The sequence below is a fragment of the Monodon monoceros genome, unplaced genomic scaffold (genome assembly GCF_005190385.1).
Source record: "Monodon monoceros isolate NGI ecotype Baffin Bay Population unplaced genomic scaffold, NGI_Narwhal_1 Super_Scaffold_18, whole genome shotgun sequence".
Classification (NCBI taxonomy): domain Eukaryota; kingdom Metazoa; phylum Chordata; class Mammalia; order Artiodactyla; family Monodontidae; genus Monodon; species Monodon monoceros.
This window is the reverse complement of record NW_021703774.1, coordinates 71,402,221-71,417,199: the sequence shown is the minus strand read 5'-3', so window position 1 is coordinate 71,417,199 and position 14,979 is coordinate 71,402,221. Positions and strand designations below refer to the sequence as shown.

Genomic DNA, 14,979 nt, shown 5'->3' with positions numbered 1-14,979 from the left:
TACTAGAGAATGGACTTGAGGATATGGAGAGGGGGAAGTGTAAACTGTGACAAAGCGAGAGAGAGGCATGGACATATATACACTACCAAACGTAAGGTAGATAGCTATTGGGAAGCAGCCGTACAGCACAGGGAGATCAGCTCGGTGCTTTGTGACCGCCTGGAGGGGTGGGATAGGGAGGGTGGGAGGGAGGGAGACGCAAGAGGGAAGAGATATGGGAACATATGTGTATATATATAACTGATTCATTTTGTTGTGAAGCTGAAACTAACATACCATTGTAAAGCAATTATACTCCAATAAAAATAAAATAAAAATTAAAAAATTAAAAATAAATTTAAAAAGAAGAGAGATATGACAGAAGCCCCTCCCTGCTGAGGCCTGGTGAGAACCCAGAGGTCAAAATGGAGGCTGATTAACAGGCATCCCAAGCAGTGACTCAAACCATGGGCAATTTCAGAGGAAGCTTGTTATGGTGACTCCACAATTAAGACCTCAGCCAACGTGGCCAGTCTGTCTTGCAGGAGGCTGGACCAAGCACTATATAAAAGTCCCTACCAGGCTAGCCTCCTCCATCCACATCCTTTGTTGAGGGTTGTTGAAGATCAGGTAAGTGGGGACGTCTGTGCCCTCTCTCTCCCTTTCTGCTCTGTGTCGGGGAAGCTACTATTCTCTTCCTCTACTGGACTGTAGTTTATTCTGAATTTTGAAGTGGTTTGCCATTTCTTGGGCTTCTCAAACCATTCTGTGTATTCTACCTAGTCTCCTGCATCTAATTTTCAAAAAGATTAGTCAAATAGGAGAGAATGAAAAGACCCATGGAAGGATTGGGTTTAGGAGTTTGGGCCTATAGATATTGACAAAATCTCTGAGAATATCCCCACCTAGGAGATGGGTGTCAGAGAGAGCTGAAGTAGGGATAGAAAAGAGAAAGGGATAAAAATCAGCAGAGAAATGAGTTCTTAGTGTTAATAATCATTCACTCCCCGTTCCCCTCTAACAATCCTTCAGCCTGCCAATTCCCAGCCTGTTACTGTCAATGCAAATAATTTCAAAGCTTGTGTTTGTTTCAGGTCCTGCAAATCACCCTAGGATGTCCTTTAATAAGCAGCAGTGCAAACAGCCATGCGTGCCTCCTCCAAGCCTTCAAAAGACCCAAGGGCATTGCCAGGCAAAGGCTGAGGAGGTGTGCCTCCCCCCATGCCAGCACCCTTGCCAAAAGAAGTGCCCAGTGCAAGCTCAAGAGGTGCATCTTCCTCAGTGCCAGGAGTTAAACCAAGAAAACTTCTTACAGCAAGGCCAAGACCCATGCCTACATCTATGTCAAGACCAAAGCCCACCTCAGTGTGTGGAGACATGCCAGGAGATATCTCAGACAAAACGTGTGGAGGTTTGCCCACAGAAAGTCCAGGAGAAGTGCTTACCCCCTGGCAAGGGAAAGTAGCTGCTCATAAGGCCATTTGGGGGTCAAGAAGATGATCCCAGCCCAACTCCAACCCCTGTCATGGTGACCTTCTCCTATGGGTACGTCTGTGTGCACCCTGCTCTTGCCTCCTGGTTTCTTCAGTATTCCAGGACTTGGTCTGTGTCTCTGAAGACAGTTCTTTCTGTATTTCCTCAACCTCTGTGAATAAATGTTGTCAACAATCTATTAGAATGTCTCTGCTGTAGGAATATGATGTGGTTATCAGGGGCGACCAAAGAAGCCTAGTTCAGCTCCTTTGGGGCAAAAATTCACCCAGCCCTGGGCATATAACAGCCAAGGATGCCTCCATCCTTCTTTCAGAGTGTCAACCTCTCACTTGAGCCTCAAAACAAACTGAATTTTGGTGGTCTTTGTGTGGATCACCACCACCATGGCTGTGGAGAAGAAGTTGGTGATGTTGCAAAAATCAAAAACTGGGTAATTTTGTCTCTGCATCCCCAAAAAAGAACAGAAAATGATTAGATGTTGGAATGTTGGCTGTGCTTTTAAAAAGGAAACTAAATGAAATTGATTCCAAACAGCCAATAAGGAAAGATGAGCTGAAATGTTTGGGGTCCTGATGGTTGATCTTTTTGCTTCATTGCTGACCTGCTTTAGGCCCTTTATTTCCACCATGTATACTCTTTAGAGATGTGATCTGTGACTGTGTGGTGCAGGCTGGTCTGTTCTCCAGCTTCTTTGCTTTCTTCTCCCTGGTGAAGGTAAAATGCAGAATAAAGCTGATCCTAAAACTGATGCCTGACTTGATGTGTGCTTATTCCTCTCCACCAACCAACCACCTGCTGTGCTTGTGATGACTATTTTTTCCTTTTTTGATAATCTGGAATAGGAATAAAAAACAGCCCTCCAGGGCTTCCCTGGTGGCACAGTGGTTAACAATCCACCTGCCAATGCAGGGGACACGGGTTCGAGCCCTGGTCCCGGAAGATCCCACATGCTGCCGAGCAACTAAGCCCGTGTGCCACAACTACTAAGTGTGCGCTCCAGAGCCCTTGAGCCACAACTCTTGAAGCCCGGGCGCCTAGAGGCCATGTTGTGCAACAAGAGAAGCTACCACAATGAGAAGCCCACACACCGGAACAAAGAATAGCCCCGCTCACTGCAAGTAGAGAAAGCCCGCGCACAGCAGCAAAGACCCATTGCAGCCAAAAATTAATTAATTAATTGTTTAAAAAAAAAAGAAACAGCCCTCTAAGGTACATAGAACAGCCATGCTCAAAGAAGCCTCCTTAAGGGGCACCTGGACCATCCCACCCCCATCCACAATATATCATAGTCTCAGCTATGCCCACATTTTACACCTGAGAAAATCCACCTGGGGCTGGGACCTCAAAACTTCAGGTCCAGGATTCTTTCCACTACAGCATCTTTCCTCTCTGATCCTTGTTTTCCAGACAAAAGGGCTAAAATGGGTGGGAGGGAGTTACATGGAAGAGCCATGATACCCACAAGCATAGCATCCCTGTCAGAAGGAAGACCTAGGCGTGCATCTGAGATGAACACAAACTCTGCCCTACCATCTGGCCAGATTTCAGAAAAGTCAGGCATCCTGGGTCACCTCCCTGCACCCTGCCACTGCCCAGTTGTGGAGGATACACAAGGCTGTGGGCTCTGAGGTTGCATGAAAGGGCCGAGTAGACTCCAGACTTACAGGAGAGAACCAATGGCGGTTTCTCAGCTGTGCCCTGAGGTCTGACCTGGGCCCTGAGGCTTGAGTCAAGGGCCAGTCTCCTGAGGGGTAAAGAGGTTCCTCCTTCATCCCCTGGGTCCCCCTTTCTCCTCAGCCTGTATGGCTGTGCCCCCATGGATGGCCAGGACAGCCCCTCCCTGAAGGGGAGCCCAAGATCTCAGCTGTTTGGCTGAACTGAGGTCTTTCCAGCACCGGGACCGCCCCAGTGTCTCAATCTTGGAGATTTTCTAAGGCAAGAAAGAGCTGGAAGATGACTTGGGGGAGATTTCAAGCGGCAACATGGAGCCCTCAGGCGCTCACTGAGTCTGCAGGTGGCAAGTGCCAGGCCCTGAGGTCTACGCATATTCTCTAAGGGAATCCTGGCAGTAGCCTCAGGGGGTGTATATTGCCCCTTTGTTAAGGAACTGGTCTGGCCTCACAAAGCTAGTAAGTAGTGAAGTCAAGATTCTAACCAGAGTTTCTCTTGACTCCACAACAGACTCCTATTTGCATGAGGAAAGTGCCCATGGCACACAGATGAAGTTTCTAGAAGCTGTCTTCTTCTCATTCATTCATTCATGAACCTAAGAAGCACTCACTGATCACCTACCAGGTGCCAGGTGCTGAAGACCCAAGCAGGCAGCAACCCTGTGCAGAGCTTCACTGATCACCTACCAGGTGCCAGGTGCTGAAGATCCAAGCAGGCAGCATTCCTGTGCAGAGCTAGAGAGCTGTCTTTCCACGGGCCACACATGCCAAAGGACACTTTCCAAAACCTCCTGCACATATCAAGTCCCTGAACATCTCCAGGGCTCTGAATCAGTTCTCTTGCCTGCTTGGAACAAGTTTTCTCTTCCATTTTCCAATTTTGGAATAAGCCAGCTGCTCCCCAGGGCCCCAGCCTACAAAGAGACTCCAGACAGCCTTCCCAGCAGGAAAGCTTCTGACTGGGCTGAGGATGTTCTGGGACATTTCTCCAGCCTGGCTCAAGCCCAAGGAATGTCTTTGATCTCTGGCATTAAAAGTGTGCACATATTGGAGTCCAAGGTCAGATGCTGAGCGGAAGCACGGGACAGACAAGCAGGGGGAGTCCAGCCATATCCAAAAGAGGATAACCCGCTGATTACAGGGGAGGCCTCAACAGATGGAGGGAGACAAACCTGCAGATTGCAGATAGGGGAGCAGACGTCAGGGAGCCAGCAGGCCTTCATCAAGCTCTGTCATAGGAACCACCGCACCGTGCTCGTGCTCACAGAGCTCTGACACAGCCCTTCCTGCGCTGCTGCTGCTGCTGGAGCTGGGGCCCTAGTGACACAGACCTGGGCCATGGGGACAGCCAGGACCAAGCCCACAGCACCTAGGCTCCCTCAGCTGTTTGCATCTGAGCTGAAGCCTTTCAGAAGCGGGGCGGTGGCGGGGAGCGTATTACCAGGGAGAGTCCCAGATGCTAGGAGTCCTTGTTGACAATTGTAAAACAAAACCACAAACAGATGCCATAGTTTTCATATATCCCTCCACCAAATACCCACAGCCACATAACCAAAACTAAAACTGTCCTGATTCCCCCAAATTGTTGGCTTCTGACCATAAGCAAACTTAAGCTTTCCTCATGTCAGCATTATTTCATAGCTTCCCAGCCAATCAGCTACAAAAGAGTAATTTTGTGTAGCACTGTTAGCCAAAAAGGGATGCAGGTTTCTAGTGGCCAATCATGGTAGAGATCAATGTACTTCCTCACTTTCAAAACAGAGCTCTAGGGACTTCCCTGGTGGTCCAGTGGTTAAGACTTTTCTCCCCAGTGCAGTGGGTGTGGGTTTGATCCCTGGTCAGGGAGTTAAAATCCCATAGGCTTCAGGACCAAACAACCAAAACATAAAACAGAAGCAATATTGTAACAAATTCAATAAAGACTCTAAAAATGGTCCACATCAAAAAAAGAAAGAAAAAAAGAAATCAAGCTGCGACCCTCTTTTTCTCAGCTTCTTGCCACTTTCTGCTAGAAGTCTTCTAGCTCTGCAAACTGTCCTTTTGTTCGTACCATAAACTTTTAAATTTTCTCTACTTGATTTGACTTCAACTTTTGACCCAGTTAACTCAATATGTGACAAGTGTGGGACCCATGGGCTCTGTGTGCCGAGAGAAGAAGATGCAAGCTGACAAGAGCATAAGGGAGGGTGGTGGGATTCATCCACTCCTTCGGTAGCTGTTTGTGGAGAACCACTCTGCACAGGCCCCGTGCCAGGCTCCAGAGGCCCCAGGGGAGGGGGATGCGTGATGGAACCGTGGCCTGAGGACTTTCATTGTAGCAACTATTGAAATCTATTTAGTCTAGAGAAGAAATTGGCCGAAGGAGCAGGATAGCCGTGCTCAAGTATTTTAAGTGCTTTTGTGAGGGAGGAAATGGATTTCTGTGAGTTTGCAAAGGATGGAGTTGGAAGAGAAATAGGCAGAAATTACAAATTTGGGTTCAGTTTAAGAAAATTCATATGATGATATCTGTTTGCTGGTGACAGGAGCTGCTTTTGGACTTGTCATGCTTCTACGAACTGGAGGTGTACAACTAGGGGGTGATGATACCAGTGTGACAGCTAAGCTTCCCTCCGCTTGTCGAGCACTGAGACTCACCTCACTCATCTAATTCTCTTGGGCAGAGTTGGGACTGGCGCCAGAGGAGCCTAGTGGGACAGGGAGATTCAGAAGACCTGACCCTGAGGTCAGGAGACAGAGGAAATTACTCTGACCTCTAATATATTCCCCAGAGGCCCTTCGGGGATCCAAACTCCTGGAGACCAGCAGAGGGACCATGGCTTGAGGCTAAAGGAAAGGAGGAGGACAGGTAAGTGATGAGAAGTGGCTCCCCCAAATTTAGCACTTTTCTAAGTATGTGTTTTTGGCCAAACACTTCAGCCCTGAGTGGCACCTTACAGTAATTCCTCACTAACTTCCAAATCCAATCTTCTCAGCCAGGGTTTAGCACATCTCTTTCCCCTTTATTCCTTACTACCTCGCCTTCTGGACCTCCCTTCTCTCCTGAGCCAGTGTGGTCCATCTGTTCCACGCTCATGTGCACCTGACAACCATAGTAGCCTCCTTACCACCTGCACCTGCCCCTCTCCAATCCAGGATCCTCCTCCTGCTTGTGTCTGCCAACCCATGTGTTTCAAACTCACTTCCTCCAGGAAACCTTCCATGATGTCAGGCCCACTTCCTAAGTGTAGAGGGAGACCCCTGCAGCACTTCAGCCTGGGCGCCATGCACCCACACTGGTCCCTAGGGGTCTGTGGTCCCTTACAGCTGCCTTGTGTGTGAGTGGCCTGTGTCTCCTGTCAGCACGAGAGCCCCAGATGATGGCCCATGGGCCTGGCTGTGCTCTTTGGCTGTCTTCATAGGACCAACCACATTAAGTTTTAGATACTCTCGGAGTCAGCCAACCAGCATGTCCTCTGAGGCAGAGAGGAAGGAGGCTTCTTTTGTTGTTAGGGTGACAAAACTCATCCTGGCTGGCCTGGAACTGAAGGGGTTCCCAGGATGCCGGACTTTGGTGTTAACATTGGGATAGTCCCCCACGAACCAAGACGATATGATCACCCTAACCAGGTACCTGCATGTATAAGACACGATGCTTGATGGTACGGGAATACAGAGGGAGAGCAGATGAGACTCTCCACACTGGAGAAATTTGCAGCCCAAGGTTGGAATAGGAAGACCTCTCCGGAAAACTGCAAGCCCAGAAGGCTTAGTGCCTGCGGCCTGGCGCCCCTCTCTAGCCCCATTCTGCGTGTGTGTGTGTGTGTGTGTGTGTGTGTTGGCTGGAGGACATTAGATCAACTGGCAGGTGCCCAGATCAGCCCTGTATAAGCACGAACTGGCAGGTCCTGGCTTAGAGAGGTAGTATAGTGGGGGATATCCCCACGTCTTCCCTCTCCATCCCCACTACCATCATTAGCCCCAGGACATCTCAGCCAATGGGCACCAGGTCTGGACTCACCCACTCCTGCTCTCTCTTCTCTCCCACAGACACTGGCCTCAAACCTGGAAATGGCTAGAAGAAGAGGCAGGTGGGCTGGCAGAGCTATCTAACCTGAAGGCCCCCATCTCTCCTCCTCTCCAACAGTCTCAACCACTGGCCAGCCTTTAAAATCCCTGGGGACCCCTTTTCTCTTCCCAACAGCACCACCTACTGGCCATGGAAGCGCTGGGCCTGAGTCAGAGATGGCCGCACACACTGGGGCCCAGCCAAAGCCAGGTGCTTGCGAAGGCAAGAGCACAGAGATGTAGCATCTAACAGAGTGGGAGGAAGGCAAAATGTGCAAGACAGAGTTAAATAATGTATGGGGTGGGGGCAACGTGCATGGGGGTTCAGGACGTAAGCTCAGGAATCCGACTGCCGGGATTCAAATCTGGACCCCACCATTTCTTTCCTTTAAAGAAAATCTGAGAGCCTTGTAGGGGCCAGCACTGTTCCAAGCACTGGAGATACAGTGATGAATTAGATACATAAAGATCTGCCTCCCAGAGCTTAGATGAATGCAGGAAGACAGACGAAAAGCAACTAAACAAATGCATAAATAAGAAAATGTAGAGAATAAAACAAGATGAGGAGACAGTGTCTGGTGAGGAAGTCTGTTTAGTCAGGTAGTCTGGAAAAGCCTATCTCAGCACATGAGGTCTGAATGGAAAAGTGAATGATCTGAAGGGTCTAGCCATGTGGAGGCTGGGAGCAGATGCAGCTCTCTCTGTGCTAACACAGAGAGAGATGCATCTGCAACGGAGCTGGACAGGTCAGCAGACTCTGGAGTCTCCTCCTGGACACTGCCCTTGAAGGCGGACACTGACCAACTTTTACTCTATCCAAATGAATGTGAGCAGAAGGGCGAGGTCTCTTGTCACGTGAGCCGTGAGTGAGAAATGGGGGAGTTTCATACAAAGATGGCAAGACTTAGAGGGCACACGACAGCTGTCTTCAGACCTTTCAAATGTGATCCCAGAGGAAAGAGCATGGGTCCGTGAGTTCAGGGTACAGAAAGGCAGATTTCTGTTCATATCAGGAATTAAATAGCCCAGCAATGAAAAGGATTTCACATGCAGTAGTGAGTTCACCGTCGCTGAAAGTATGCAAGAAGAGGCCAATGACTACCCAAGGAGGTTATAGGAAGTTTGGACTCGATATTTTATTAGTCCTTTACGTCTCACTTAGTCTTGCACTTAAATTCCTAACAGGTTGCTCTGAATGTAGTGAAAACAGCCTTTGCCAGCCAGTCACTGAAAAGACATCTGCCCCAGGACCCCATGACCAGGAACACACCACATCAGGGCAGAAAACTGAGTGCTGGTTGCAGAACAAGTTTCTCACACCCAGGGCCAACCCTGCGGAAAGGAGAAGGGGAAGTCTTCATGTCCCCTCTCCATTTGCGCCCACTCCCTTTCCCCTGGTCTCAGCACCAGAAGACAGGGACTTCCTCCCGCATAGCAGTCTGAGAAAAAAGTAGTCCAGGCTATTAGAGAAAATATCCCACTCTTCCCAAGTCTTGAAACTCTTTACGGTGCACTACCTTTTAATACAAAATATTTGCGCATGACCAATGAGCACATGATAAAGGCATGTTCACCTCATTATTCATCAGAGAAGTACAAATTAAAACCTCTAACAGCACACCCGCTGGAAGAGCTAAAATTAAAAAGACAGAACGTGCAGTGTTGGAGAGGTTGCGGGAGTGCAAATTGGTGCAGCCACTTTGGAAAACTCTTTGGCAGCAATTACTGAAGCTGAATATCAGGAAAGCCAATGACGGAGGAACTCCTCTCCTAGGCATATACCCGGCACGTAGTCACTAAAAGTTAGATATTAGAATGTTCATTCAAGTATTATTCATAATAGCCAGATATCAGAAACTACACAAATGCCCATCAATGAATAAACTAATTGTGGTACAGTCATGTAATGTGATAGCGTACGGTGATGCGTACGAATGATGCACAGCTACACACATCAACATAGATGATCCTCACAAGTAAAAATCAAGTGAAGGAGAAAGGAAACACACACAGTATTAGGATGAACCACATGAAATTGCCTTTATGAAGATCAAAAACTGTTGAAAATTGACGATTTCATATGGCTCAACATAAAGCATGCTGTATGGTTCCATTTATATCATTTACATAATGTGCAAAAACTAGCAAAGCATATCTGTGTTGTAGAGATCAGGGTAGCCGTTACAGGAGTCGGGGGTGGATGGTAATAAATGGAAGGGAGCAGAAGGGAGACCGTGGTAATATCACTGGTAATATTCTGTTTCTTGATTTGGCAGCTGCTTACCTTGGTGTGTTCAGTTTGTGAAAATTCATTGAGCGGTGCACTCATGATATTTACACTTTTCCAGATACTTTAATGAAAGCATACTTTAGTGAAAAGTTTAAAGTTTTATTTGAGCTCGTCATATAATACATATATGTTATTTATAAGCAATCAATATGCACCATCATCCTAACATCATATAAGTTAGAAAACAAACGTAAAATGTAGATGATTTTAAAGGATGAGACAAATATAGGGAAAAGTTCAAATATTTTTTCATGGTCCCAGTGGATGACTTTACACAGCCTTGGTAGACAAGCACTCCGCCTGGAAATTTTTTTATAATGGAGCCCTGGGTTACTTAGTAGCTGCATGACCTTGGGCAAATCTCCCAGCCTCAGTTTCTATATCTGTAAAATTGAAATGACAATCACTCACCCACACTTCTCCTAGATGGCTATCCTCAGAATCAAATGAGATATTTGTGAAAGCACCTTGTAACTGGTAAAATATGAGGGGTTATTAAGATTATTACTGTAATACTGTGATTTATAATTAAAAATATAATTTTGGTCTTCATCCTCATTTCTGGCTCAGAGCTCTTAAAACCCTTGGAATTTCCTAAGAAAACCATAGAGCTGTCTTTTGTTATATTAATGAGGTGACTTTGGGGCCCTACCTAAGGACAGGGGCCGGTTATCAACCAAGTGATTGGAGGGTTGAAACTTTCAGTTCACCCCCTGACCTCTGGGGAGGGGAGAAGGCCTAAAGCTTGAACCAATCACCAATGGCCGATGTTTTAATCAATCATGCTTATATAATGACGTCTCCATAAAAACCCAAAAGGAGTGGGTTCAGAGAACTTCCAGGTTTTGTGAACACATGGAGATTAGGGGAGAGTGGCACTCCCCATGAGGACATGGAAGCTCTGGGCCCTTTCCCCATACCTTGCCCTATGCATCTCTGCATCTGTCCATCGGGCTGTTCCTGAGTTACATCCTTTCATAATAAACTGGTAATCTAGTGAGTAAAATGTTTCTTTGAATTCTGAGAGCTGCTCTAGCAAATTAATGGAACCCAAGGAGGGAGTTGCACAGGGAAACTGATTTCTCTAGCCAGTCCCTCAGAAGCACAGGTAACAATCTGGACTAGTGACTGTCATTTGCAGTTGGGGGTGGGGGTGGGCAAGGGCGAAGGTGCAATCTTGTACAACTAAGTTCTTAACCTGTGGAATCTGATGTCATCTCCAGGTAGATAGTGTCAGAATTGAGTTGAATTATTAGGACACCCAGCTGGTGTCTGGAAATTGCTTGTTAGTGTGGGAGAACCCACACACACACACACATTGGAATTGGGTCCTGGAATCAACCTTTAATTACAATTAGCATAGATTTCCATGCTAATGAAGGGGGCCAATCCTACAATAAATAGCTTTGAATTTTGTTAGAAGTAGCTCAAGATTTCATGAAGAGCATTCCCCATCACTAGAATTGCAAAACTACCTGCCAGGAATGTTGGAGTCATTCCTGTACCAGGTAGAGAGTAGAGTAATAATAATAATAATAATAATAATGGCAAATACTCTGTGGCAGATATTTTCTAAGCACTTCATGTATATTAACCATTATAATCCTTATAACAACCAAAAGAAGTAGGCCATCTTTTTTTTAGTTTATTTTCTTGAAGTATGGTTTACATTGTTGTACAATGTTGTGTTAATTTCTGCTGTACAGCAAAGTGATTCAGTTACACGCAAGTATACATTCTTTTTCTTTTATTCTTTTCCATTATGGTTTATCACAAGATATTGAATATAGTTCCCTGTGCTATACAGTAGGACCTGGTAGTTCATCAATTCTATATATAATAGCAGTAGGCCATCTTATTATCATTATTTTATAGACAAGAAACTGAGGTTCAAAGAAGTGAAGTAAGTTAGCGTCTCACAGATAATAACTAAGAAAGTTGAGTTTTAAATCCAGGTTGTCTGGCTCCAGAGTCTGCATTATACTTAAAATAGATGTTCTCCATAATACCTTCCAAAGTTAATGGTAACATGCATAATATCTTCCCATTCAGTAAAACTCAATATGATATCAAATAAACTTCTTTCATTAATCTATTATTCAACTATTATTTTTGAACACAAATTACATGTCAGGCATTATACTGGGTATTGGGTCTGCAAGACACTGATGAGTCCCAGACCCCTACCAATAGGTTATCTTGGCTCAGGGACCTTGTGGCCAGGGTGAATATGTACACGCATGTGTGTATCCTTGTTAATATGAATGACCACATATCCCACCAGACCTCAAGCTGTATAAATGATGTTAAGGTTTTATTCAAAGTGCAATGGGAAGACCCCAAAGGGTTTTAAGCAGAGAAGAAACATTTGATTTGATTCAAGGCCTTAAAAGATGACTCCATCTGGCCAGGACCTTCAAGATGGTGGAGGAGTAAGTCCTGGAGATCACCTTCTTCCCCACAAATACATCAAAAATACATCTACCTGTGGAAAAACTCCTATTGAACACCTATTGAATGCTGCAGAAGACCTCACAATTCCCAAAAAGCAAGAAACTCCCCCACATACCTGGATAGGGCAAAAGAAAAAAGAAAAACACAGATAAAAGAATAGAGACAGGACCTGCACCTCTGGGAGGGAGCTGTGAAGGAGGAAAAGTTTCCACACACTAGGAAGCTCCTTCACTGGCGGAGACCAGGGGTGGTGGGCGGGGGGAAAGCTTCAGAGCCACAGAGGAGAGTGCAGCAACAGGGGTGCAGAGGGCAAAGCGGAGAGATTCCCACACAGAGGACTGGTGCCGAACAGCACTCACCAGCCTGAGATGCTTCTCTGCTCACCCGCCAGGGCGGGTGGGGCTGGGAGCTGAAGCTTGGTCATAGGAGGTCAGATTCCAGGGAGAGGACTGGGGGTGGCTATGTGAACACAGCCTGCAGGGGGCTAGTGTGCCAAAGCTAGCCGGTAGGGAGTCCAGGAAAAAGTCTGGAACTGCCTAAGAGGCAAGAGACCATTGTTTCGGGGTTCACGAGGAGAGGGGATTCAGAGCATTGCCTAAACGAGCTTCAGAGATGGGTGTGAGCCGCAACTATCAGTGTGGACACCAGAAACGGGCATGGAACACTAAGGCTGCTGCTGCAGCCACCAAGAATCCTGTGTGCAAGCACAGGTCACTATCCACACATCCCCTCCTGGGAACCTGTGCAGCCTGTTACTCCCAGGGTCCCGTGATCCAGGGACAACTTCCCTGGGAGAACACACGGTGTGCCCACAGGCTGTTGCAACGTCTCACTGGCTTCTGCCACTGCAGGCTTGCCTGCATTCAGTACCCCTCCCTCTCCCCAGCTTGAGTGAGCCACAGCCCCCTAATCAGCAGCTCCTTTAACCCTCTCCTGTCTGGGTGAAGAACAGACGTAAGAGAGTGACCTACATGCAGAGGTGGGACCAAAACCAAAACTGAACCCCAAGAGCTGTGCAAACAAAGAAGAGAAAGGGAAATTTCTCCATGTAGCCTCAGGAGCAGTGGATTAAACCTCCACAACCAACTTGTTGTACCCTGCATCTGTGGAATACCTGAAGAGACAACGAATCATCCCAAAATTGAGGTGGTGGACTTTGGGAGCAACTGTAGACTTGGGGTTTGCTGTATGTGATTGACTAGTATCTTATTTATATGCTTATCTTACTTTAGTTTTTAGCACTTGTTATCATGGTGGATTTGTTTATTGGTTTGGTTTCTATCTTCTTTTTTTTCTTACTTTTTTATTTTAATAATATATTTTTAATTTTTTATTTTAATAACTTTATTTTTCTTTCTTTCTTTCTTTCTTTTCTGCCTTTTCTTCTGAGCCATGTGGCTGACAGGGTCTTGGTGCTCCACAGCCAGGTGTCAGGCCTGAGCGTCTGAGATGGGAGAGCCGAGTTCAGGACATTGGACCACCAGAGACCTCCTGGCCACATGTAATATCAATTGGTGAGAGCTCTCCCAGAGATCTCCATCTCAACGTTAAAACCCAGCTCCAATCAACACCCAGCAAGCTCCAGGGATGGACACACCATGTCAAACAACTAGCAAGACAGGAACACAGCCCCACCCATTAGCAGAGAGGCTGCCTAAAATCATAATAAGACCACAGACAGCCCAAAACACACCACCAGATGCAGACCTACCCACCAAAAGAAAAGATCCAGTCTCATCCACCAGAACACAGGCACCAGTCCCCTCCACCAGGAAGCCTACACAACCCACTGAAGCAACATTACCCACTGGGGGCAAACACCAAAAACAATGGGAACTACGAACCTGCAGCCTGTGAAAAGGCAACCCCAAACACAGTAAGTTAAGCAAAATGAGAAGACAGAAAAAAACATAGCAGATGAAGGAGCGAGGTAAAAACCCACCAGACCAAAAAAATGAAGAGGAAATAGGCAGTCTACCTGAAAAGGAATTCAGAGTAATGATAGTAAAGATGATCCAAAATCTTGGAAATAGAAGGGAGAAAATACAAGAAACTTTTAACAAAGACCTAGAAGAACTAAAGAGCAAGCAAACAATGATGAACAGCACAATAAATGAAATTAAAAATTCTCAGAAAGGAATCATTAACAGAATAATTGAGGCAGAAGAACAGATAAGTGATCTGGAAGATAAAATAGTGGAAATAACTACCACATAGCACAATAAAGAAAAAAAATGAAAAGAATTGAGGACAGTCTCAGAGACTTCTGAGACCACATTAAACTCACCAACATTCAAATTATAGGGGTCTCAGAAGAGGAAGATAAAAAGAAAGGGGCTGAGAAAATATTTCAAAGGATTATAGTTGAAAACTTCCCTAATATGGGAAAGGAAATAGTCAATCAAGTCCAGGAAGCATAGAGAGTCACATACATAAAACTTCCAAGAAGAAACGTGCCAAGACACATATTTACCAAACTATCAAAAATTAAACAAACAAAAAATATTAAAAGCAGCAAGGGAAAAATAACAAGCAAGGGAATCCCCATAAGATTAACAGCTGATCTTTCAGCAGAAACTCTGCAAGCCAGAAGGGAGTGGCAGGACATATTTAAAGTGATGAAAGGGAAAAACCTACAAACAAGATTTCTCTACTCAACAAGGATCTCATTCAGATTCGATGGAGAAAATAAGGACTTTACAGACAAGCAAAAGCTAAGAGAATTCATCACCACCAAACCAGCTCTACAAGAAATACTATAGGAACTTCTCTAGGCAGGAAATACAAGAGACAGAAAAGACCTACAATAACAAACCCAAAACAATTAAGAAAATGGGAATAGGAATATACATATCAATAATTATCTTAAATGTAAATGGATTAAACGCTCCAACCAAAAGACATAGACTGGCTGAATGGATACAAAAACAAGACCTGTATATATGCTGTCTACAAGAGACCCACTTCAGACCTAGGGACACATACAGGGTGAAAGTGAGGGGATGGAAAAAGTTATTCCTTGCAAATGGAAATCAAAAGAAAGCT

The 14,979-nt window shown here is 45.8% G+C and overlaps 1 protein-coding gene across 1 annotated transcript; it reads left to right on the top strand.

Moving 5' to 3' along the window:
• Positions 1–575: 575 nt before the first annotated feature.
• Positions 576–1,444, top strand: PRR9 (proline rich 9). The gene is made up of 2 exons (XM_029227566.1): positions 576–609; positions 1,074–1,444. The coding sequence occupies exon 2, from the start codon at positions 1,094–1,096 to the stop codon at positions 1,442–1,444; it is 351 nt and encodes a 116-aa protein (XP_029083399.1). The 5' UTR covers positions 576–609; positions 1,074–1,093.
• Positions 1,445–14,979: the final 13,535 nt, after the last annotated feature.